General features: G+C 31.3%; 2 protein-coding genes across 4 annotated transcripts; one reads left to right on the forward strand and one right to left on the reverse strand.

Annotated features, from left to right (window-relative positions):
* Window positions 1-9,634: 9,634 nt before the first annotated feature.
* LOC100819219 (NF-X1-type zinc finger protein NFXL1) lies at window positions 9,635-14,440 on the reverse strand. Of its 2 annotated transcripts, none has more exons than XM_014762219.3 (2): window positions 14,029-14,440; window positions 9,635-13,705 (listed from the first exon to the last, which is right to left on the reverse strand). In XM_014762219.3, the coding sequence occupies exon 2, from the start codon at window positions 13,692-13,694 to the stop codon at window positions 9,882-9,884; it is 3,813 nt and encodes a 1,270-aa protein (XP_014617705.1). In that variant the 5' UTR covers window positions 13,695-13,705; window positions 14,029-14,440; the 3' UTR covers window positions 9,635-9,881. The 2 variants fall into 2 exon arrangements, with proteins under 2 accessions (XP_014617705.1, XP_003533318.1); XM_003533270.5 differs by having other exon boundaries at window positions 9,635-13,709; window positions 14,029-14,436.
* A 7,929-nt stretch (window positions 14,441-22,369) lies between these two features.
* Window positions 22,370-26,642, forward strand: GS1alpha (cytosolic glutamine synthetase alpha). 2 transcript variants are annotated; one of them, XM_041004837.1, is made up of 12 exons: window positions 22,370-22,562; window positions 22,904-22,943; window positions 23,055-23,158; window positions 23,234-23,321; window positions 23,438-23,544; window positions 23,713-23,800; window positions 24,740-24,868; window positions 25,126-25,200; window positions 25,316-25,369; window positions 25,482-25,519; window positions 25,615-25,774; window positions 26,307-26,642. In XM_041004837.1, the coding sequence occupies exons 1-12, from the start codon at window positions 22,489-22,491 to the stop codon at window positions 26,457-26,459; spliced, it is 1,110 nt and encodes a 369-aa protein (XP_040860771.1). In that variant the 5' UTR covers window positions 22,370-22,488; the 3' UTR covers window positions 26,460-26,642.
* Window positions 26,643-26,675: the final 33 nt, after the last annotated feature.

A 26,675-nucleotide genomic window follows, 5' to 3' on the forward strand; every position in this document is an offset into this window, starting at 1 on the left:
GTCACTTCTATGATCATATACCAAAATTTCACTAGAAATATATCATGGGTCAAGTTAGGAGAAAACCCTCCCGTGCATGACTTTTAATTTAAAGGTAAATCCTTCTGCAACCTAATAGCTAAATTGACATAATTTGCAACATTTAATATGGTAAAATATGGTCTTGATTTATCTATGTGAAAGTTTGATTTTAGTTTCTCTAATCTTAATCTCTTCAGACGTGAAAAAGTTTGATTTTAATAACTGTAAAAAAAAAATTGATTTTAATTTCTCTTAAATATATAGCATGACAACTATAAGACTATATATGGACGACAGAAAATAACACGCCACAGTGATTGATGTGTTAATCCATTGATCACATCAGTATTTAACCTAACACAGTTAGTTCAACACATACACAAAAAAATCTATTTCTTAAGTGACGAAAAAATTGTTTTTACTTTGAAGATAAAAAGTAAACGTTATTCTATTTGGAGAGACTAAATTAAAACATATTAAACTATATATTGATTAATCTTCTTTTCCTTTAATTTCCATGATGAAAATACGCGTATATATCATTCTTTCTTCATTCCGTTCCATATTCTATCGACTTCGAGGTTTAAATTCTTGGTCCTCCCTTTGTTTAGCTGATATACATCCTCCTTGAAAAACATGTGTGGTATATATTCCTTACCATCGTGGGGTTGAATGTAATTTTGAATAATATAAAAGGCTATAATAATTAGTTGAACTAGAAATTTGATAAACCCTTTTAAAATTGATAGAGATAAAGCTATAATACAAGAAGTAGAAATGCACTAGCTTGGAGGATGCAATTTCTTTTGCCTTTTTTAATTACATGGTTCTACTCTTTCAATGTAATTGTGATATATATTTGAGTCAAGCATGCAAATGTGTGTGTATAATTATTTCATATATTTGTGTGGCATGTAAAAGTAACTTTATTGTTCATCTATTTTCTCTTCCCCCTCCAAGGGGCCCCTTCCTTTCTTCATGTATGCATGTGGATTGGTACGAGTAGAGGGCTCCAATGTTGGGGGAATTGAGAGGAATATATAGACACAAGACATTGTCGTAGCTCCATGACCACTCCATCATCCTTATTAACTGAAGGGCTTTTTCCCAACATTAAAAATGAATCTGCACATTTCAATTGATATCATATATATATATATATGGTGCATAACTGCATATGCATGTGAAGTGTAATCATTCCACCAAGATCTATGGAAACTTCATTGTTGTCATCCTGATTGTACACACTACAATTACTAGTAGGTGTGTGTGCGCGTGTTGGTCTTTGTGTTCTTCAAAGGATCCATCACGTCGGTCGTCGGTGTATCAATCATTCAATTATCTGTACCATTTGGAGTCACAACAAACTATATGCAGAGCAGTGTGTGCACAGTGCTTGATTTGATTGATGCATGCATGGCCGTGACCATAAATTATTGAATAACTCTATTTCTTCTTATAGACTTTGTTCCATCTTCTTGTTGATTCTCCAACTCACCAAATAAAGAAAGGATTACATGTATTCTTTATATTTTTAATCAAGATGTTAAATTAATATATCGTAAGAGAATATTAGATTAATTAATACTCTAAATTAAATTAAATATGTTTCAACTCTCTCTCTCTATATATACTCAATGTAGTTTAGACATATATATATATATATAATCATAAAAAGGATAATAATGAAAGTCTTACTAAAAATTAAAAATAATTTTAATATAAACTGTTTAGTTCTTTTCTATATTTTTAAAAATTAAAAAGGATAAACATATTAGTTCTATATTTTTTTATTTATGTCTTGTCTTTTAAAATAAAAGTTTAGTTCTTTTCCCTGTATTTGCACTGTTTTGTTTGTGCTATATATACCTGAAGTGAGGTGATATGTACCCACAATCTGTGTATCAAACTTGATTTAAGGGACTTTGCTTTTTTCCCTTAAACTCACAGCAATTTAACTGAGAAAAACAAAATATAATGGTCACATACTACATCAATGAAGAGTATAATTTCAATTAAAAGCGGGGTTCGTCTACTATATTAACTGGACGAAATTTATGCGAAAAATGACACATTAATGAAAAGGAGTAGTTTCAATTGAAAGTGGTATCCTCCGAGTTGGCAATTATTTATGCGGAACTCACCAAGTTAATTATAATTCAAACAAAGTTGGTATACAGTAAATTTCAGTTTTTGAATTTTTATATTAATTTGAGATTTGCTCCCTTATTGTTCTAGTTCTAATTCCTATATTTTTATTTATTTAGTTTTATTAACGTTGTCGTTTAGTATCTCTTAAAAAATAATAAAAGCATGGGAGAAATTATTTATTTTACACTGATATGGTCATATATCTTAATCACTTGCTTGTTTCCATTACCTGCATGCAACCAAAAACGAATATGAAGGAAAGTATATGATATCTAGGTTAAATTACGCATAGTGCTCTAAAGGTCTTGATTATTGAATTAATAATAAAAAAAATTCATTAGAAATTACAGAGTAAAATGTATTAATAATCATGATAAAACTGTTAGTGGGATCACAAGTTTTCATAAAAAAATTGTTTTACTTTTATTTCTTACTATCCAGTATCTTGAAGACACTTGTTAACATTTTTTAATAATTTATTATGTAGAAGAGTACAAAGTATTGATAACTCAATTGCCAAAAGATCTCTGCTACTTTGTCTCAGGGCCTTTATATGTCTTATCCAAGAGTTTGGCTGCATCACTAGCCATTCAGCAATCATGCTGTCTACCTACTTGCATAAGAGTTTTGTATTGAGGTAGCTAGGTAATTGCTCCTGCTACTTATTGTATGGAGAATTTTTTAAAGGGGAATTTAAATTAACATTTATTCTATCTGGAAACATGAAGGTTTTGCTGTCATATACAACTGGTGCACACATATTGGGGTGGCTGTCTTTAATATAAGCATCATAATCTATATGAAGTGGTTTTTGAGGTTATATGCATATTCATGCTTTAAGTCCAAAGAAAAGAAATTACTTATGTGTATCTTTACTTAATTAACAGCATCTTTAATTTAGATGAAAATTTTCTTTTTATAATTATGCACCATTTTTTTCAAGTGATAATTGATTTATGTAAATTTTGACAATCAATTATAAGGAACTCCCATTAATAGTATATATCATTAATTTCATGTCGTTAATGGAAAGGATATGTGTTAGAAAAATGGAAAAAAGATGTTTATGATATTGATAATAAAGTTTTATGATTACTAGCCACTAATATAATAATACCAAAATAGTGAAATATATATAAGCATGACATGAGCCAAAGTACATGCTATATATGTATATATTTTTTAACAAAGTTTAATGATTATATACATATAAAATAATTTTATATCATCATTTAATAAAAAATATCATTGATATGATTTTTAAATTAATTATCATAAAAGTTAATAATTTTATCATACATAATATATTATAATTAGATAACGATATAAAATTTTTATATTGTTAGTATATAATTTTTTTCTTTTTTGAATTAATATATATATACTTAATAGAGTTGTACCATTCTATGGAAGGGTATTGTTGTACTTCTCTATTAAGGGCATATGTTTGGATTGATTTGTTCTTCTACCTGATAGCTGCCACCTCTGGCAGATAACTGCAGGAAGCAATAGTGAATAAACATTTGGTTCGTTGGGGGCAGATATCCTTCTCTATTATTGAACAATGACCAATAACTGAGACTAGTGAATAACCCTAGAAAATTATATACTGCAAAAAAGTGCACAAAAAAGGGGCAAGAAACGAGATTCACAAAGGTAAAGATGAGGATACACATGTCATGGTTTCTTCTGTGGGCTTGATATTGTTTTCATCCATTGTTGTTGGATACATTATTGTAAAAAAGTATACATAAAAGGTTTATATTACTACCAGAGCATGAGTGCATGCTTTAAGTTATTTCTAACAAATATTTTTATTTTGGGTTAATTAATAGCAAGGTTGGAGGGTATATATCCAATATATATAATTCCTTTTCCAATATGTATAGAACTTCTCGATTTTTATCGTTTTTTATATGCATGTGAAAGTGTATTAATTGTTGCATGAGGTTTAATTCTATGAAAAATCCATTGTTCTGATTCTGCAAATGTTCCTTATATAGTTCTCTCAACTTCTCATTTATCTGCATACGTGCATTGCATGTGATGTGTAAGTGTAATCATTCCATGGAAACTCCTCATCCCGAATTATATGTGCTTCTCATATTTTTAAGAAGAATTGATATGTGGTTTTTCTCATTGAAACGGGAATCCAAACACGAATATTATGTGTTCATTAATCCATTTTGATTGACCTGCTCTTCTTTGAAAATTCCAAGTCATATAGAACTGCAACTTCAACAATATACAACTTATATGGTTGCACAATAGATCCCAACATATAATAACAAGAACCAATAGTCAATCAGTAAAAATGTGTAAGTGAATATATTTATTTCATTTTTACGAATCCAAACAAAAGAGTTGTAGACTTGTAGTCTCTATTTTTTCAATAATAATATCATCATATAAAAACAATATAATTAATTTCTATAATTTTATCCTTTTCCTCTTCATTATACACCAAAATTATCTAGCTATATGTTAGAATATGCGTACGGACACTGCTCCTGAGTCTTCGAGCAGGACCATATCAGCAGGCATAGTTGGTTCAGATCAGTACATCAAATGCACCAATGGAGCTATGCCCATTTGCAGTTTCAATATATATATATATATATATATATATATATATATATATATATATATATATATATATATATATCTTATGGACGCTACTTAATTTGTTGTTCTTGATCAGCACTATTATTATTCCGTTTGTAGTCTCAATCTTCAACTAATTTTTGGTTATAAGTATTTAAATAATGATTTAACATATTACATATGTAATTAAAATTAAGTAATTTATGTAAAGAATGATCTAAACTCAATTCAACTAGCAACATACATACGCTGAGTTTATGGAAAAAAAATGTTTAGAGGAAATTATAAAGAGATTTTTAATGAAGTATGCGTGACTAGGCTCCAAATTACAGAATATTTAATATCATAATTAGTGCAAAAGAATAAAACTTAAAAATTCTAAACATGGATAATCTCATCCAAAAGTCGAAGAGCCTAGATAGATTCCTTAAAGAAAATAGAATAATCTAAGTACTTATAAGATAACAATATCTTAAACCTGTTAAAAATTCTAAACAAGAGCATCCACATGCTAGCTAGTAACTGTTGTTATCGCCCACCTGCTCAGAGTTGTGATATTCACTATTCATAGATCCCCCGAGCCGTCAAAGAGGTAACCACAAACAGTCTCTTCCAACAGTGACAAGTGGTTTTGTGTTTGTGTACACGGCTTAATTTTAGAATAAATTTAATATAAAGATAGTATAAAATTTCTTACATTATGAATGAATTAATTAATTAGAAACAAAAATCTTAGAAATGACCTTTAAATAAACCATACAATGAAAGTTAATAATTTTTTCATAATTAAATAATTGTATACTGTAAAATGTAATCAATATATTTTAATTAAATATGAAAAGAATATCTTGTTATAGCAACTTCAATAGGATGTTTATATGAGCAACTTAAATCTAAGCAACGTTACTTATTTTTTATTCTCACGGCAGTAAATAATTTGGAGTTGCTTATATAAATACCATTGTTTATATAAATAATTGTTGCTTAAATAATTTAAGCAAAGTTGACTATGTTTTTCAAGTATTACATGATTTATAAAATTAATTTAAGCACTTATTTTAATAATTTTAATATTAAAGTGAATTTTTATGTAGAATATTTAAATTTATATAAAATTATAAGATTCATAAAATTAAGATAAATAATTTATTTAAGTAATCATGGTAGATGCTCATGGATAATTTGGGTAAATAATAAAACAATTAAATATAAAACAAGAAAGTAAAAGAGTGTCGTCAAATGATTTTGAATGGGGCTTCTTCGTAAAAGTTAAGCCTATAGTGATACAAACGGTTCAAAAGGCTTTTAAAAAGTGAATAATCTAGTTAACGTGCTCGCGTGTCCAAATAAAAATTTATGGCAGAGACACATCGATCATTAGAGAAAACAAAGGTGATGAAAATAATTAATGCTACTCGAGACTCAAAGTCATGGATTCTTTTGTACGAGCTAGAGAAGTTTGCTTCTTTTTATATGCATTGTTTTGATAATTACTGAGGTGAAAAGTCTTGATTCTTGCTAACATATATGATATTATTTTTGTATAATAGATCGTTGAAGGCTCATAGATAGATCAATACTTTGTCACTCACTATCTATCAAGCACCAACACCGGATACGAACACGTGAATACCTGTAATGTCCAAAATATAGAATATAATACGGATGTTATGTCGGTGTCGAACACTGATACAGACGCGTTTCAAACACCAAATACAACAAGAGACTGGGATGTCCGTGCTTCATAGCTCACTGTGCTCCTACTCCATGGTTCAAGACAAGCAATTAATTAATGTTGTTTCATTTTCTTGTCCTGTATATTGTTTAGCTACTTGCGCATGCCTCATATTCACCTTTGTTTTTGCTCAATGTTTTTTAGTAGTTGTTTGCTAGGGGTCTGATCTGGGGCACTTTTGATCACTCTATTTATAATATGAGAAGTAAAACAACATGAAATGACACCAATAGTTAAAAATTCGGTACACAAACTCTCATTTTTACTCTGAGTGTGAGTTTGAATATCCCCAAAGCTATTTTTATTTTTGTTAAGTTTAACTTGGTGGAACATCCTCCTTATAAAGATCCCCTAATTAACACCTAAAGACTAATTGAGTATAAAGTTACAAGTGATCGTAGAATTGCTTGCATTTTAAACCTGTGTAATAATACTTTAAGAAAGTCTCTCTTAACAGCTCCAACATATCATTGGCACCATGTCCCGTGGTATTTAGGTTACCTTCTTGTTTTAGCACTTTTAGAAAGAAAAAAAATGAAATAAAACAAAATATGATGGAATTGTTAATATCTTGTAAAAAAAAGTGTTGAAAAAATCTCATTGAATGTTTTTTGATACTTAGTATGCAGATATGCCTATGCACTATGAAAGTTGCGAAGTAGTATATTGCATGCTATAAGATACATTTTTAATTTAGATATATTATTCATAAACTCAGTTCAAGTTTTCATTCCTTTTCAACTTAAACCTTAGGCAACTAGCAGCTTATTCGATTTTCACCAATTTTGGAGAGATGAACCTGCATGCAATACCTTTTTAGGGTCCATAATAAGATCCACTCCAAGGTCTCGTGGAAACACTTTTGCTGAAATGAGAAAATATCATCATTTATGGACTTGCTGGAAACAGAAACTATTGAATAATATTGTAAATTGGGCCATCTGATATGGACACACTTTCTTCCCCGGATCCAGCAATGATACTATATATGCTGAACACTTTCTCATAGCAAAAGTATCATCAACTAGACATAATATTAACAACACGCACTTCGTGGTTAAACAAATCAGGTCTTATTGTCTAATTCGAAGGCTGCCATTTTAACAGCTCCTCTTTTTCCGTTCTTACTTTTTTTTCTAATCCCTTTAGGTTATTAAGACTTTAAGAATTTGTGAGTGCGAGTTGAAAGACTAAGCCACCATTAATGACTACAAATCATTGTGTATTGAGAGCATATCATATCTACTAAAAGGATCATTTTTATATCTGAGTGACACGAATAAATTTAGGTTATAAAATTATACATCAAAATTTAATGTTACGTGAACATTAAAAAAAAAATCATGTAATGTAACTCTTTAAAAGCATTTACTTAACTTATATATTTTATGATATGTTTTGATAAGTTGCTTTAGAGTTTTTATATAACTTTTCTAAAAAATAAGAGGTGGTATACAAATTCGCTAATGAAGAATTTCAATTTCATTTTTTTTCCTATAAGAATTTCTAGAAAAACTTATCCAAACATTTCTTTAATATTGATAATTCGTAATAATATCCAGTGCAGGTTTGGTTTGAAGTTAAAAATATTACGATGCGTGTTTCAATAAAAATTCAACATATAAAATAAAATGAATGCAAAAGTAAGAGTCATGATCTGTTGACAAAAATTGCTTCTGTCTCAAACATAATTTTGCAAGTGCAGACCAATTAAACATGCTCCCAATGATCCAATTTTATTCGTCACTCGTACTAGATTGGATATAATGAAAGATATTACACTTAATATAGTCTATCCCATAACAATTTTCACAGAGAATTAATTTATTGAGATATTGGCAGGTACAGATTTCCTTCCCCTACTCCTCCTCCTCCTCAAGCATGTTGTCCTAACCATAGGCCAGATAAAAGTCAAGGATAAACTCTATAAATTTAACGTAAGAGGATCAATTCTCATGCAGCTTAATCATATGTTTGCTTCCTCTATAAATATCATCATCACTTGTTTATGTAGATTTAGGACAAAGTTGTGGTTGGATTTTCCTACCAGCATACTATCTACAATACTATACATCATCAACCATGTAATGAATAAGTTTTAAAACTAGGAGATACGAAAATCCTCATATATATATATATAAACCCAATGTTTTCTGTTTCTTCTCAATAAGTTGAATGATAATCCCTAAGTTTATTTATTTGAGTGATAATTCTCGATCTCTTAAATAAATCTTAATACCTCGTTAGATTAGTGCTTGACTCCCAACAAGAATATCAATGAATTAGTTCTTGACATTCCCAACAAGGATACTCTCGGTTCACCCAAAAAAAAACTATTTATTTGGATTTAATTTTTCTTGGGAGTTAGTTTGATATCATCTGCAAAGTATAAAATAAAAATTGAAAGATCAATTTTAAGAGAAACACATGAACCGTAATAAAAAGATGAATTTATGAGAATATAAAAGAACCTTTACGCATAAGTTACTACTGCTATTGCATATATTTAGCTAAGGCAATTTCTACTTAGAAATCTGAAACTTTCTTGCTCGGATCGCATTGGCCTCTAGTGCTTCCATAATCATCCTTTTAACAAGCAACAAATGACTCAAAGCTAGACTCATACGTATTTATAGTCTTTTATCTCACAAATAGGTTATATTTTAGCTCAATAAAAGATAAATGAAGTATTTATGATGTTAGCAGTATCCATAACTTTGTCCATTGCCATTCGCTTTTGGAAGATCTTTGATTAAAGTTTTAACTGATCTGATACGATATCATAATTTTTCTTAACCAGTGTTGGTAAAATATCATGATTGAATCACTCTCAAGTATAAGTACACTTCCTAATAATTAACGAAAAGACCTAGATTACGATTGTGACTACATGCATAACTACAAAGATTTTTATGCTATCAGCAAACGTCTAAGAGCATTGTGAATATTGAAAATAATCTTAAATTGGTCTTAGAATACTTCTAGTCTATAAGCTGCGGCAGTTGAAGTCATCAGAAACTGTGATTATGACTTTCTCCCATCAAGAGAAAGCAAAACTAGATTTACTTTCAAACTGATAATCAATCCAAAAGATTTAAGGACTTGATTAAACAATGCAGCGCATTTACAAAATGCAATTTTTTTCTGTAGATACTAGATACCCATTGCTTAATCTGGGTACAACTGTTCTAATAACTGAGTTTAAAACATATACCTATAAGGAAAAGAAATGACCTAGCAAAAATTCATGAAACAAGGCAATGAGGCCTAACAATTCATGTCTAGCTACTTTATAACAAGATAAAATTTCTAACAATAAGGAGTTTTTTTTTTTTTTGTTTTTTTAACAGAAGGAGGCCTATTTTGTCCCTCATTCATAAGCCTTCTCCCAATCATCAACTACTTCAGAAGTTGCATCCAAGTTTTCCTCTTCCTTTGAGCCACCTTCTTCACCAGTATTTTCAGTTTTCTTCCCAGAAATATCAGCTCTAATAGTTGTAGACGATGAACTTGAACTTGACTCCTGCTCCAAGACATTCCAACGATTTAAAGAAGCAGCCAGAGGTGCTTCCTTCTTCCAAACAGATGGCTGGATATTCACAGAACCAGCAGTCCACTCTTCACCAACCCCAGAATCTCCCCAACCAGAGTCTTGAGCCACAGCCTTTTTCCATGAGTTACCTTTCAATGCCGGCAGAGCTCCTCCCCAGGCATTGGTAGCTGAAGATGCCGCCGATGCCCCAGCATTCGGGGCAACCAAAACAGCTCCCTGATAAACTGTTGCATAATCCAACCTCCTCATTGCAGTTGCAGCTCGGGCAGGATCATGAAAAACAGCCAAAGCATTCTTGTCATTCAACCAAACAAGCTCACACTCGCCACCAAACCTCAACACCAAGGAATTAATTTCAGTATCCCTTGGTAAGTCTGGAAACGAGACAACAAGTCGCGGGTCCATATCAACCAATGGATCAAATGCAGGAGGAAGAGGCACATTTAAAGTTGTAGTACCCTTAACCCCTATCACACGAGCTGGGGCCTTTGATTTTGGGGTAACAGAAATTACAATAAATCGCTTTGGCTCCCAGCCAGCAGCATTGACTGCAAGCTTCCATCTATCAGCAATCAATCTCACTGCATCTCTTTTTTCCTTCAGCATGGGACAAAAGATGTGGACTTTTAAACCATGTGCAGTTCCTATTCCTCTACTCTTGCCAAGAACTAAAATTTTGCATCTCTCCTCAACAGCTAAAACCCATTTTGGCTCACGCCTAAAAAAATCAGAAAGCAATTCAGAAGAAAGAGAGTTATCACTAAAATGAAGAGAGTCCAGATTTGGAGCAGTAATGTCAAAAGCATCTGCGAGAACCCTTTTGCGTTCCAGCTTAGCACATTCATCATCACATATCAGTTTTCTTTGTCCTAGGGGAACTTTCTTGCCATTTGCATCAACTGGTTGAAGTGGTGCAGGCAATGTTTGAATAATGGAAGCTTCATGTATGGCATCAGCATTATAATTGCTACTGCTACCACCACCATCACAAGGAACATTTGCGGTTACACGGCCACAAGAGCAAGTGATTGTAACAGGGAATTCACACCTTATATCTGGGCATGGAGATGAAGGGTGACAAGGAGCCATACATGTGTGCCGGCAGCTTCTTCTTGGAGCACCACATGTTTGGCCACATGGTGCTTTGAAACCTTGCACAACACCAGATTGACTATCACAAGGTGGGGGGTGACATGTTCTACCACATGCATGTAAACCACACTGCCTGGTCTTCCCACAGGGATGATTGCATCTGATATCCTTTGAACCACAAGGTATGTTTCTAAGAACTACATGCCCGCCAATACATTCTTTTGCTACAGGAACTGAACAAGGAGGGCAGTCTCCAAAATGGCAACTGTGTGAGACTGAATGACCACATGGCTGAGGAACTGAGCACGGAAGCTGACATGAGGGAGGCGGTGTGCCACACGGTAGAGGAGGAGGTATTGAAGTCCTACCACAAGCACAAGCCAATTCATTAAAGATTGTTTGGAAACAAGGTGGACAATGACCACTGTGACACAGACATTCACACGAATGCTGGCCACACCTTAGCTTCTTTCCACATGGCATGGAACAAAAGTGAGGAGCCCAATCCCCACTAAAGGTATTATAATGATTTGAATTAGTAAATGGACAACACCTTTCACTACATCGATGCCTTCCACAATTCTTTTTTATCCCACAAGACTTTTCACACAAAAATTTCTCATTCTCCATCGTAGTCTTATAGCACTCCACAGTTCGGGAAGTTGAGCCACAACGGCACTTCTGTGAAACTTCAACCAAGCAAGGTGGACACTCCCCAACATGACATGCCTCTTTACAACTATGCATGCCACAATGAAGCAGCTTGCCACATACTTTAGAGCAGGTAGGTATCGGATCCAAACAACTCTGGCGTTCATTCTCCAACCTTGTTTTCCCACAACAGCATGTCTTAACCCGGCTAGGTAAAAATTCACATTCCCCACAGCTTCCTGGATGGCAAATCTCACTACAGACATGATTACCACAACCAAGTTTCTTTAGACAATAGGAACCACAAGCAAAAACCCCACCTTTTGCTTCAATTTCACCCTTCACAGACATGTCCCCACAAGAAAAAACCTCTGTCTTTTTACTGCAAAAACAAGTTGCACTGATTGGAACCTTACAAGGATTGCATGGACCCACATGACAAATGTGTTCACAGCGATGCCGCCCACATTCAAGAAGTTTATCACAGCATTGTCCACAGGTAAGAACAGACTGCCGATCAGAGCAACGGGTGGTAATATTTTTCTTCCCACAAGGGCACAACCGAGGAGGAGCAAATGCTTTACAGGGAGGGCATGGTCCTGGATGGCATTGCAAGACACAAGCATGAGGGCAAAGATCATCCCTATTCCCTCCAGCAACCAACACCTTCTGAAGAGGCTTCCCACATGGTTCTCCACACGAGTGAGGTGTCAGATACAAATCAGATGGAGGGTCTATCCTCTTCCCACAAAAGCAAACATACCTAATCTCCTTTGAAGAGGTAAATTTCACAGACTGGCAACCAGGACACCGCCAATTAAGCTCATGATTCTTCTCCACAGACAAGGACAAATCACTTGAAATTGGTGCCCTAGCCCACTTCTTGATGCAGTTCAGGTGAAAGATAGAGTAACAGCTGGAGCAAGACCAAACCGCCGCAGACCTCTGGACCATCTCATAGCAAATCATGCACTCCACAGTACCTTTCATGAGCTTCTCCTGAATCTCTTGCACCAGTTGAGGCAAACTAGAGTATCTGACTCCCACTCCCAATCCCTTCTCCACCTGACTCCCACTCTTGTTCCCCTTATCCTTTTCCTTTTCCATCCTATGAGTCCCATGATTGTTGCTTCTACCACGACTCGCCAGTGCAGCAACAGCCACCCCTTGACTGGAAGGACCAGAATCTTTCCCTTGATTGTTGCTTCTACCACGATTCACCGGCGGAGCAACGGCCAAACCTTGATTGGAAGAACCAGCATCATTCCTGGGATTGTTGCTTCTACCGCGACTGGCTGGTGGAGCAGCAACGGCCACCCCTTGATTGGAAGAACCAGCATCATGCCCATGAATGTTGCTTCTACCGCAACTCACTGACAGAGCAGCAATGGCCACCCCTTGATTGGAAGAACCGGCAGCATCAGTCCCATGATTGTTGCTTCTACCGCGACTGGCTGGCAGAGCAGCAACGGCCACCCCTTGATTGGAAGAACCAGCATCATTCCCATGAATGTTGCTTCTACCGCGACTCACCGACAGAGCAGCAATGGCCACCCCTTGATTGGAAGAACCGGCAGCATCAGTCCCATGATTGTTGCTTCTACCGTGACTAACCGACACAACAGCAACGGCCACCCCTTGATTGGAAGAACCGGAATCATTCCCATGATTGTTGCTTCTAGCGCGACTCACCGACGACGGAGCAGCGACGGCCACCCCTTGATTGGAAGAACCAGCATCAGCATTGTTGTTTGAATGCAAATTTGATGGCTGAGCAACATTGCTGGACGCAGCAGCAGCCCCTCTGGGGACCCATTCTTGACGAGTAGCACCTTGTGGTGGAACCCTGGACCAGTCCCTTCTTTCTCTCCGAAGTTGAGAACTCATATCTCTATAATCTTCCTACCACAACCAAAAATTGAAACCATAATAATATCAAAACAACCTCAATTCACACACTCAACAAACCACAAACAACAACATTCACCTAGCCCTCAATTCTTCTCAAACTGAAATACATACCACAAAATTAAACCCTAACGAAATAGAGAGAAAAATTAAAATCAAAACCAAGAATTATAGATAGTTTTCAGTTTCATTTTCAAAAACAAAAACAAAAAAAAACCAAGAGCAGAAATGCAAGCACGGCCATAACGATGTTCATTTGATTCCATTTGAGAAATGGTAAGGAACATGCAGAGAAGAGGAAGGAATGGAATACCTGAAAGTGAGGGAAAGAAGGGAGAAGCGACACTTCGATGATGCGCTTGTGGTTGTGACTATTGAATTTTGGGTTTTGTTTTCTGAGATTTGTTTTGTTTTCTTCCAGACCAGAGCCTCTCCTTTTATACTTTTGTTAGCGAGCATTTTCTGGAGTCGGTTGAAGGCGACAAAATTTTCCAAAAAAGGTTTTCATTTTTGTTGGGCCCAGAAAATTGTAGGCCCAGGAATAAAAGCCCAAGTGAGGCATCCAAGTGAAGAATGTACTTGTTTCTGCTTTCGAGGAAAATGCATTGTAAATTAATGATTGGTCATCTTTTTTTTTTTTTTTTAACCTCTTTTTTGATAGTGGAGTCCACAGATGAATTTATTTATTTTTCACCATAAAGTCCCATTTGGAAATTAATTTCCATACGTTTTTTTTTAAAAAATTGAATGCACAGGCTATTTTTTTACTTTTTTATTTTTCTACATTTTTAATGCATCTTTATATACTTTGACTATGTGACGGACGGTGTAACGTGTACCGGACTAGTCTCCTTGTGTATTCAGAAAAATAAAAAAGAAGCTAATATCCTTATAATTGTTTTAATAAATATATTGACATGGAAAAGGATTTAATATTATCAGTTAATTATAAATATAATATAAGATAAATTCCTAAAAAAATTATGTAAGAAAATTTATTAATTTTTATAACAATTATCTTAAAAATGATAATTTTTTATTGATCGACCATGTAAATTTTTTTAGTCTGTTAATGTGCATAAATATTTTATATTTTTTTCTATTTATTATAATATGATAAGAGAAGAGGTTAAATTTCGAAATATAAATGTATTCAATAATAATAATAAATTAAATAGGAATGAGTAATGATTTTCTATTTAATATTTAAAAATATATAGAAAAGTCAAGTAACTATAAATATAGGAATTTATTATCGAAATTAAATGCGAAGGAAAGGCATCCTATATTTATAGTTTCTAAAGTAACACTAAATGTATTCAATAAAATAATCATATATAAATTAAATAGGAATGCGTAATGATTTTGACTTTCATATTTACAAAATATAATATAAATATAAGGATTTGTTAAATATATATTAAATGAGAAGGAAAGACATCTAAATAATAAATATATTTTTCTAAAAAAACAATAAATATATTCAATAAAATAAAATAACTTAAATATGAATGAGTTATGATTTTGAATGTAATATTTACAAATATAAAAAAGTCTGATTAATAACTATAAATATAGGAATTTATTAAATATATTAAATGAGAAGGATAGGTATCTAATTAATAAATATAATTTTTTTATAAAAATAATAAGAAATGTAATACAGTAAAAAAAATCTTATAAAATAGTTATGAAATTTTGTATTTTACTCTTTTTTATTTCTATTCTACAATAAATGTGCTTATGAAAATTAATTAAAGATTAAGAAAAAAGAAATGATATAATTAATTAAATAATAATTAATGTGATCTTAAACTTTGAAAACAACAAATAAAATAGGAATGAGTTACGATTTTGAATTTTACATTTACAAAATTTATTCTCAATGATAAAAAAAATTAACATTTACAAAATAAAGAAAGTATAGTAAGTATAAATATAGGAATATATTATAAAAATTAAATCAGCAGGATAGATGATAATCACTAAATATGTTTTAATTTTACATATGATTTGAGGCGATTACATGACATTTTTGATCCAATGATTAATTAAGACTTCTTGCACCAAAGATAATAATTACTAGTATATGTTGCTTTAATTAATTACTCCAATTAGTACAAGGTTTGTTTCCAATATTTAACTTCATGGCATAAAGTTCATAAAGCAGCAACGTTACTGGTATGTTAAGGTTTATTCGGGAAAAAAGGGAAGTGAAAACACACAGAGAAATGCCACTGCAAAACTAAAAATTTTAGGCATAACAAAGTAGTGAAGAGACATAATTGATAGTCACATCATCTTATCAAGTAAATAACAACGACAATATGTGGTATATTACTAAATCACACGAAATTCACCAAATAATCACCAAGAGAAAAAGTATTTTCAAGGATTATCAAGTCTGGTTTAATCACACATGCTATTTTAGAATTTCTTTGGCATTAGTAGTAGTTTATTCCATAAAGGGAAACTAACCGGTGGAGTAACTCCAAGCAACAAGACAGGCACCCTAATGTATGAAACTCCTATTTTCCACCCCTCCCCCATAATAAATAGTTTGGCCTGCATGAAGGATATAGACAAAAACTCCACTTATAAATCATTAAAATAGATATAATGAATTGATACTTAGACTAAGATCATGTTTAAATGCCAATTCTAAATAACAAATCTTGGTCAAAATTCAATCAGCCACCTAGGCAATACATAATTGTTCACAAAATCCCATATTCTTGCAGCTTTATTTCAGGTGCAACTATGCTATGTAAATTTCATAAATATTCAAGCAAAAATATAAATAGGAAGAGTGTGTATTTGCTAGCAATTCATACTTTAATTTCAATTTAGTTATTCTAAAATTTCAATTTCCTAGTGTTGGCAACCAGCAATATTAACTCAACATTGCAAATATCAGTTGTGAGTTTATTTTAGTACTTTTCTCAAAAAATTAATCGCTATCTATCTTAAGTCTCATCTTACTATAGAACCTACAACAATTTTCTCTCTTAAATAATACTATAGTAAACCAGCAGTAAATACAAAAAATAAAAGCAAATATAAAATAGTAATAATTGAAAAGCTAGAAAATCAAACAAAAGGAAGCCAGAACAAAAAAAAGCCACAAAATAATATGATAAATCAAATAAATTCCCAAAATATTAAATATTAAATAATTAAAAAGAAAAAAGAAAACGAGTAAGGAAGAGATAGAGAATCTGGTGGGCTTTGAGCTGTGATTTAGCTGTCCACATTGAGTTTCCAGTGCACATTGAGTTAATATCAATAACAGTGTATATTTGAACACCAAATTTTTTATATTGCTCTGCTCCATATGCTTGCCCACACTGAGTTTCCAGAGCACATGACATTCCAAATTGTTTGACATGTACAAAAAAGACAAAGTGCAATTAATTCTTATAATTTTTTTAGAGACCATAGGTATCTTCACGTAAGAGAGTCCTACTCGAACTTAAGCCATTTTGTGTTTTAATTCATCTTCATCTCTTCTTTTAAATAATTTTAACTCCTTTGATAATTTGGGTTCAATGCAATTGTAGGTCTTAAAGCTTAAGAAGAAAGCAATGAGATGGGAAAGGAAGAGAATTACAATAAGACTAAAGCCAGAGATGGCAATGGCTGTGCTAGAGAGAGCAAGCTTACCCAAGAGACCAACCATCATCATTAAAATAATCTGTAGAAAATATTGTGACAAAGTCATAGTAATCATAGGACCTGCTAGATAACCCACTCTTTTCATTTCCTGAGAAATTTACAATCAAGAAAAATCAATAAACCAATAAATATACTTAAAATACGAAGTTTACCATTGCGTAAACCAACTGCTGCAGTTGAGTTACTTGAAGCTTCATGTATTATGTGAATCACCCCATCCAGATTATCAAACCCAATAAGAATACCCTAAGTTTGTACATAACATAAACTTACATCCAAACAACTCTTTATGAAAAACTAAACTTCAATAATTAGTCTCATAATCTCATACAATCCTCATGCATAAAATTTTCCAAACCGTTTCTTTTTCTTTTCTTATTGTAAAGGGATTTAGTTTACCTGAAGCATTCCGTGAAAAAACATTGAATTGCAAAGTTTATTTATAGTGAATCTATACACTCTAAAAACAGAACATAAATAATGAACCTAGGAAAGGATAATGAAACTAGTTATCTCTATGCTAAATAATGACCCCAGTAATCAGCACACTAACATAAACTATGTTTCTAAACTAATAAAATTCGTGAATTAAATTATTAGGGGACCAAATCCAAAACTGAAGATAAATTCAGAGACCAAATTTATAATTTTGCCTAAAATTAAAGAAACAAATTTTTTATGTCTCAAATTTGTGTTAAAAAATATTCCTTTTATATTCCATTAAGTGACAAAATGAGTTGTGTTATTCAGTATAGTTGTGCCATCTAGTATATGATTTTCTAACTCTTAGAATTAAAAATCATTTTTCAAAAAATATATAATTTTTTCAAAAACAAAAATTGCTCACTTTTTCAATAAGACGCGTGTAGTAAAATAGTTTCATTTTACAACATTAATGAAATATATATTGTTGTCGACTAATTTAACATGTTATTTTGTTAGAAAGTCATTGGGCTTTCAGGGTCATCAGAGTCATAGAAGGAATAAACAAAATAGTTACCGGGAATCTTGTGTCGTGTTAGCAAACAACCTGTTAGTGTGAGCATAGATGTAATTGACCTTCAATTTTATGCGGCTGTAAGTATCTTTATTTATTGATAAGTGGTTAATTGAATTTGATTATATATATACTATCTTGAAAGATTACTCAAATTTGAAAATTTTGGGTACCAGCAATTAATGTTTAGAAGGTTGTCTATGCTAATTTTATAACTTCTTGTTTGTTTATTCCTTAAAAAATGGACTATTGGATTAGAGAAGGTACACATTTTTTTAAGTGAATTATTATATTTGTATGTTACAATATATATATATATATATATATATATATATATATATAGTTGGTAAAAGGTTTCAGAGTAGGCTTCTGATGGAAATAAATTATATGCTAGCTTATGGATCTGGTGAAGCTTCTTTAAGACTACTATGGAGATTTGGACTTCTAGATATACTTCTCCCATTTCAGGTACATGATGATTCTCCATTTTTTATTTTTGAAAATACAGTGAATGCTAGCTTCATTCAGATTTGACATTATAGGCTGCTTATTTTTTGTTTGTGCTGGATTTCGAAGACGAGACAAAAGAACCAATTTGCTTTTGGTAACCCCATCCTTCTTTATGAAGTTTAAACTTTAAAACTTGTAGCAATTTATACTCTGTTTTACTGGCATCTTTCCTACACTAACTCACAACATGTTGGTTATCATATTTATCAACTTGTGCATTAAAACATGTATATGTTTGGAAAGTAATATAAATAACTATTAAACCAGAATTGCGACATGTTGTGTTTAAATAGTATGTTTATAGAATGAAAGTAGTATGTTTAAATACATTTTTTGTGTGTTTATTTTTGCATTGCTCTACCTAACTCTTAGAGTTCATGTAACAGAGGAATAAAAGTAAGGATAGTGGTGGTCATGGTTCAGAGGCTAAGGGACCTATGAGCCCAGTATTCAACACTTTTGTTTATGAAGAGGAATATGGCAATGACTCGTAAGATTCCCAAAACTATAAATTGTATGAGATTTAGTGCACGTCACTACTTTGTTCTGGGTGTGTCTGTTGTGGTACTAAATGTAATTACATTGATGTTTCTGTGATGATTCTCATATTTAGTTTCTTTACTCATTTTCAAGGAATGACAATATTCATTAACAACAAATAGGTGGATAAAAATCTCATTGAGAGAGGATTCCATACAAAGTAATTGCGTAGAAAAAGCACCATCTTAAAAAGTTGTCGATTTTCTAAGACAGTTTTTTTTTAACCTGTCGTTGAAAGTGTTTGATTCTACCATTGAATACTGTTTTCGACTGATGTAAAAAAGACTTTATTTAATAGTGTAACAAGTAAGATATCTACATAGTTCTTGAGAGAGATGAACGTCATATAAAGTGTACTTCCGAAGCTCTTAAAGTCATTTGGCGTTTAAGCATTGAAGAAATTAATTAAGATTTATTGATAAAAAAAATCTGAGTTCACCTTTGGTGTGTAATATGCACCATCCCTGAAACCTTGAGCATATGTGCAAACAATTGGTTAATCTCTCAAGAACCAAGACGGAATATGTCATGTAATTTTCTCAGGACCACACTTTTTTTTGTATTATATTGCTTGCAAGTCACATATCAACAATTTGAATTTAACCCTTGGTCAAGAAAAGCAACTAACTGAATTGGCAAACTGATATGACAAAAAGAAACATGTTATATATGTCTTATTATTTTATGAATAAAATATAAAAATTATTTAATATCTTATAAATATAAATTGCTTCCGTTATGTTATTATTTGGTAAGTAAAAAAATTATAAAAAAAAAAGTGATACAACATCAATATATTTGAGCAAATTACACTCACCTCTTATATATTTAGCATTCATTACACTCGGCGTTTATTGTTCTATTTCTAGTAGTTATTATGTTTCAAGAGCAATATTGATGTTTTTTTTTATTTACTTGAGATTTGGTTCATTTATTCTGAAAAACAAACACTCAAAAGTTTTCCTCAGTTTGATTATTTTTACTATTATTTAAAATTCAATATATTTTATACTTTTAATATCAATTTGATTATTTATATATTTGAATTGCTCAAATATATATTATTTTCAAATTCAAATATTCCCCTAACATGCATGTAACATGTCGTTTTATACTTTTAATATCAATTCAATTGTTTAACTTAGTTTCTAATCTCTTTTAATTTATCATTTTTGATATATTTAGTTTCAACTAAATTTGAATATTGTTATAAAATAAATTATCAATAATTAACAATAATATATCACAACATAAATTATTTATCATAAATTTAGATATAATTTACATGTTTGAATATTTCTTTATTACAAATTTTAATTATAATATAAATTTATATATTTATAAATATTTATTTATTATAAATTATAAAATTTAGTTATATAAAAAAATCATTCGTATACAATCCATAGACTAAAATACTATTTCATATATAAAAAGGGATAATTTAAATTTACAATTAATAAATATTTTTTAAATTAATAAATTATATTATAATTAAAATTCATAATAAAATAAAATAATTATACATAATGTTTTTTTTACTATATTTATTTTGTTTTAAATCATTTGTATCTTCCACCAGAGATTTAAAACTCGAATACTCGAATTTGCAATATTTAATTAAGCGAAAATAATTTTACATCAGTGGATCCACGTGTGATTCATGATTTTTTTAACTATATTTATACGCTTATAAATTATATCAATTTTTGTTTTATATTTTGTATATTTAAAAAAATCTTATTTCTAATTTATCAAATGAAGTTGAGGAATTACATTCCGTTTCATTAACATTTTCCAAGGAAATGAACTATCATGGGGTTTGCCGACTATACTTTCGAAGTTAATGATGAATGAAGTTATTATTCAAGAAGATAAAACAATAACCATTAAAACGTATGTAAAATTAAAGATCGGATCTTGCAGATTTTTTTCAAAATAATAAGATCAAATATTTTCTTTCAGAATCGAGGAAGATTAAAATTATGAATCAAATAAAATAAGATAAGATATCAAAATTATAATTAATCCAAAAATTCACATGCACATGATAATATTTTAGATATAATTTATATGTTTAAATATTTTTTATTACAAATTTCAATTATAATATAAATTTATATATTTAGAAATATTTATTTATTATAAATTATAAAATTTAGTTATATAAAAAAATTATATACAATCCATAGGCTAAAATACTATTTCATATATAAAAAGGGATAATTTAAATTTACAATTAATAAATTATATACATTTGTTAATAGATATTTTGTAAAACTTACGTACCTCTCTCAATAATATTCTTTTAGTAATGCTATAATCTAATATCCTAATTCAACGATTAATTATAACTCCAGTCTTGTTTTAAAATACATCTCATCTTTTTTTTCTTTTTTTTCTATAGAGAATCTCATCTCATTTTTAGGTGATCAAATCTAGTACCAGTACCGTACTTGGTACGTTTCCTTCACATGCTTGTGTGCTTATCATCAGACTTTGATAATTTTATATAAATAAATAAAAAATAAACAATGTCATTGCAAAGCATGTTCATTAATTGATTTTTATTATTAAAAAGAAAAATCACCCCTTTATTAGGCGGCGGAAAAACTGACATTATCTTTTTTCCACCACTTTAGCTTTAGATATTTTTTTATAAAAAAAAAATAGATACTGAGATGAAAAAAAAGAACTAAAAAAGATAGACTAATTTCCGCGGTTTCAGTTATTATAAAATAAACTTCACTTTATTTCTTTTTTATCTTTTTTATAAAAGAAAACCCTTAAAATATCACTATCTTATTCCAGATTTCAAAATTTAACTGTGGGAAGAAAAAGGTCTCCAAACACATACAAGCACGTCTATGTGTAGTGCAAATCATAGTATTATTCAATACTAAACACCACTGACTCGCTTATAAAAAGGGCTTTAACACCAAACAGAGTCATTCACCCTATCAAAGAAAGCTACCTAGAGCTTGCACCTATTGGTATCTTCTACAATATCCTCTCATAGTGCTCTTCTTCTTCTTCATTTTCATTATCAAGATGTCTTTGCTTTCGGATCTCATCAACCTCAATCTCTCAGAATCCACAGAAAAGATCGTTGCTGAGTACATATGGTGAGCCCTCTCTCAAAGATTCCAAGCATAACATAAACCTTGTGCAAGAAACAGGGGACTCTGTTTTGTGTTCTGTTTGTGAAATCTTTGACCAAATAGTTATTATTCCATTAATGTAAACCAACCCCTTTATGGATATACTATGCTTTCTGATTCAGGGTATATTTTATCTTGAGTGATCCTTTTGGAACTTTGCTTCCTTTGACATGTTGTTCCATCAAACACATATATAATAAGAAAAAAAAATAATGGATTAGTGGTGGAACATGCTCCTGGGTTTGATCCAGTTCCTAAAAAAGCAAAGGAAAATTATTTAATGGTTTTTATTTATTCATGAACAGGGTTGGTGGATCTGGTATGGACCTCAGAAGCAAAGCCAGGGTAACATTTTTTTTCTTCATCATAAGTGACAATAATCAATTATTTATGGAAACCTTTTCCCATTTAACCTTTTTTTTTTGTGATTTTTTTATGTGGTTTTGAAACAAACAGACTCTTCCTGGGCCAGTGAGTGACCCTGCAAAGCTTCCAAAGTGGAACTACGATGGCTCTAGCACAGACCAAGCTCCAGGGGATGACAGTGAAGTCATCCTATAGTATGATTCATTCCTCTTATGCACTTTTGTTTTATTATTATTATTATTATTATTATTCACAAAAAAATTGATGAGTGGTGTTTTCTTTTTGTTGTTATATTTATTTGAGAACAGCCCACAAGCTATTTTCAAGGACCCCTTTAGGAGAGGCAACAATATTCTTGTAAGTTCCTCAAGTTAAATTATTGGCTTGTAATAAAGCAAGCATTTTTTTTTCTTAGTTCATCAAATTGTATACTATTTTGTGGGTCAAAGTGTTCACTTTTTGATAATATATAGGTGATTTGTGATGTTTACACCCCCGCTGGTGAGCCACTTCCAACCAACAAGAGGTATGATGCTGCCAAAATTTTCAGCCACCCTGACGTTGCTGCTGAGGAACCATGGTATGTATTTCCAAATATCGTCATATTTTGGATTCTTTGACATTTTCCAACCATATGCTTCCGATTTCTAGAAACCCCTTTTTAGGAATCACTTTTTATATGATGTTGTGTACATGAAATTGTTATTGCAACATAATTAAGTTTACTCTTTCATGGATGTGCTAACAGGTATGGTATTGAGCAAGAATATACCTTGTTGCAGAAAGATGTAAATTGGCCACTTGGGTGGCCACTTGGTGGGTTTCCTGGACCACAGGTATGAAATGTTCCCTTTTTTTTTATAAAAAAATAATATACCATCTAATCATAAATTCTTTTTCTGGGGAAAAATAATCTCACATTTTTAATGTATTACAAGGTTATTAATTATCATAAAAATACCGATTAAAATGTGAAACTTTTCTTCCCCGTCTTTATATTTACTTTTTATGTCCCATTTGTATTTTCTTGTTTTGCATTTGTTCCAATTCTTCTCAAATGCTTCAAACTAGTTCCATGATTTTGGATTTTCAAGTACACATTTCATGTACAATTTTTGTTACTACTAGTATTTGGCATCTTTCCCAAATTAGGTTGTCCTATATTGCAATAATTGAAACACCAGTAACGAATGTCTTCTACGTCATTCTCCTTTTGTATCAGCGTTTTTTTTTTTGGGTTACCGAGAAACTGAGAAAGTGGTTTGGCTGGTTACGTAAGGCTTTGAAGGTCATTTAGTTCATATCTTTGAGTAAAGACAAAAGTCAGACAACCATTTTTTACTGCATAAATTTCCCACTTAGCAAAATTAAATGTTGTTTATAATGTTTTGTCCTTTAGTTTTTCTTCTAAATTACTACTAATAATGTGTTTTTCTAGTACTCTTTTGTAACTCTCTACTTAAGCAAAATAGTAGTAGTAGTACATTTAATTTTAATGATCCTTCAATTATGCATCAAACTCCAAGTAAAACGCAATGCCAATAAATTTTTGTTGAAATTCTCGTACAAATTGGTTATTGGTCAAAATATGCATAAATGTATAAATTGCTGCGCATGAATAAGTGGGGTAAAATTACTGTTAATAAAAAAAATGTGATGTGATATATCAGCACTCACATTCTTCATTCACATTTGTTTTCCTATTTTTCTTTTTTTTTCCCTCACAGTTATCCTCCCTTGTATAACTAAATAAAAATCAATGTCGGTTTGAACAGGGCCCATACTACTGTGGAACTGGTGCTGATAAAGCATATGGCCGTGATATTGTAGATGCACATTACAAAGCTTGTATTTATGCTGGCATCAATATTAGTGGCATCAATGGAGAGGTTATGCCTGGTCAGGTATAAACAAAATTTAATTACTATTATTTTAAAAAAAATCCAACCAGTTTCCTAGAAGAGAGCCATTAAGATATCAAAAGTAGAAAGTGTTTTTTATAAGTGTAACATATAAGTTATCAATACATCTTCAATGTAAATTTTAATAAAAAAATTATTTATTAGTTCCTTAACTTCTTACTTTTTTTATTCCTACTATTTAATTGGCTTGTAGGGAAAATTAATAATTAATATTTCTGATTTATGTCCTTATTTTACAGTGGGAATTTCAAGTTGGTCCTTCTGTTGGTATATCTGCTGGAGATGAGGTGTGGGCAGCTCGGTACATTTTGGAGGTAATTTAAAATTTCATTCATTTTTTAAATTTAATTTGAATGATTATATATGATCAACATAATTAGTGAAAATCAGTGAAAAGAGAAATATTGATGGGATGTTTTTATGTTACAGAGGATTACAGAGATGGCCGGAGTAATTGTTTCATTTGATCCCAAGCCTATTCCGGTTAGATTTGTACTTATCAACCGTTAATTTTGTTGATTATTGTCTTATTATTGATCTTATTATTCTTTTATTCCACTATTTTTGATTTTATTGGTTACATTGTTGCTATTAGGGAGATTGGAATGGAGCTGGAGCTCACTCAAACTACAGGTAACATAACATAGAGCCTATATTATATTTTACTTTTTCATATTATTGTTCGAATTATTTCCATTTTGAGAACTTGAAATGAATGGTGATTTCAGCACCAAGTCCATGAGAGATGAGGGTGGTTATGAGGTGATTAAGAAGGCCATTGAAAAGCTTGGATTGAGGCACAAGGAGCACATTGCAGCATATGGAGAAGGCAACGAGAGACGTCTCACTGGAAGACATGAAACTGCAGACATCAACACCTTCTCTTGGGTAAGGGGCTAAGCCTAAAACTAACTAGAAATGCTACAATCTTTTTCTTAAGTGAGAGAAGTTTTGGTAATAGTGGAATTGGATTACACCATTACACTATCAATAATTTTTAATTATATAATTTGTTGATAGTGAAAAAATCTTTACATCAACAATATTAAAAGAAACAAGTATAAAAGGAAAACCTTAAAATATCACAATATTTTTCTTATAGTTGTTAACAGGTGGATATAAATTTATACCTATCAACTAATAAAGAATTATTCCCTTTAATCCTTTTCATAAAAAATAAGTAATAGTGTTAAAAAATACTACTAATAAAGAATTATTCCCTTTAATTCTTTTCATAAAAAATAAGTAATAGTGTATTTCGATTGGAAGGAGTATTATTAATATGATTTTTAAATTAGTTATTATAAAAGTGATAATTTGTGACTGAATTCATTCGAAAACATATGACATGAAATAGTATTTTTTAAGGATCCTGATTTTTCAGATTAGGAACTGATATTATGTTTTCTGTTATGTATAGGGTGTGGCAAACCGTGGAAGCTCCATTAGAGTTGGAAGAGACACAGAGAAAAATGGCAAAGGTTACTTTGAGGACAGAAGGCCTGCTTCTAATATGGATCCATATGTAGTCACCTCCATGATCGCAGAGACTACCATCCTCTGGAAACCATGAAAAACAGTCATATAGTCTCTAGATTTGGACCACTAAAAATTGTGTTCAATAGTCATTTGATCTAAAAATTTATATTTGCAAGGTGATGTTTAGTTAGGAATTTCTAAGTGGTCTTTTTGAGCCTCCATGTGCCATGTCTATGGTTGAGAATAATTTCGTCATTAATAACAAGAATTTCCCATACACTGTTCCGTGCAAACAAATAACTTATTTATG

The sequence above is a fragment of the Glycine max genome, chromosome 9 (assembly GCF_000004515.6).
Source record: "Glycine max cultivar Williams 82 chromosome 9, Glycine_max_v4.0, whole genome shotgun sequence".
NCBI classification, from domain to species: domain Eukaryota; kingdom Viridiplantae; phylum Streptophyta; class Magnoliopsida; order Fabales; family Fabaceae; genus Glycine; species Glycine max.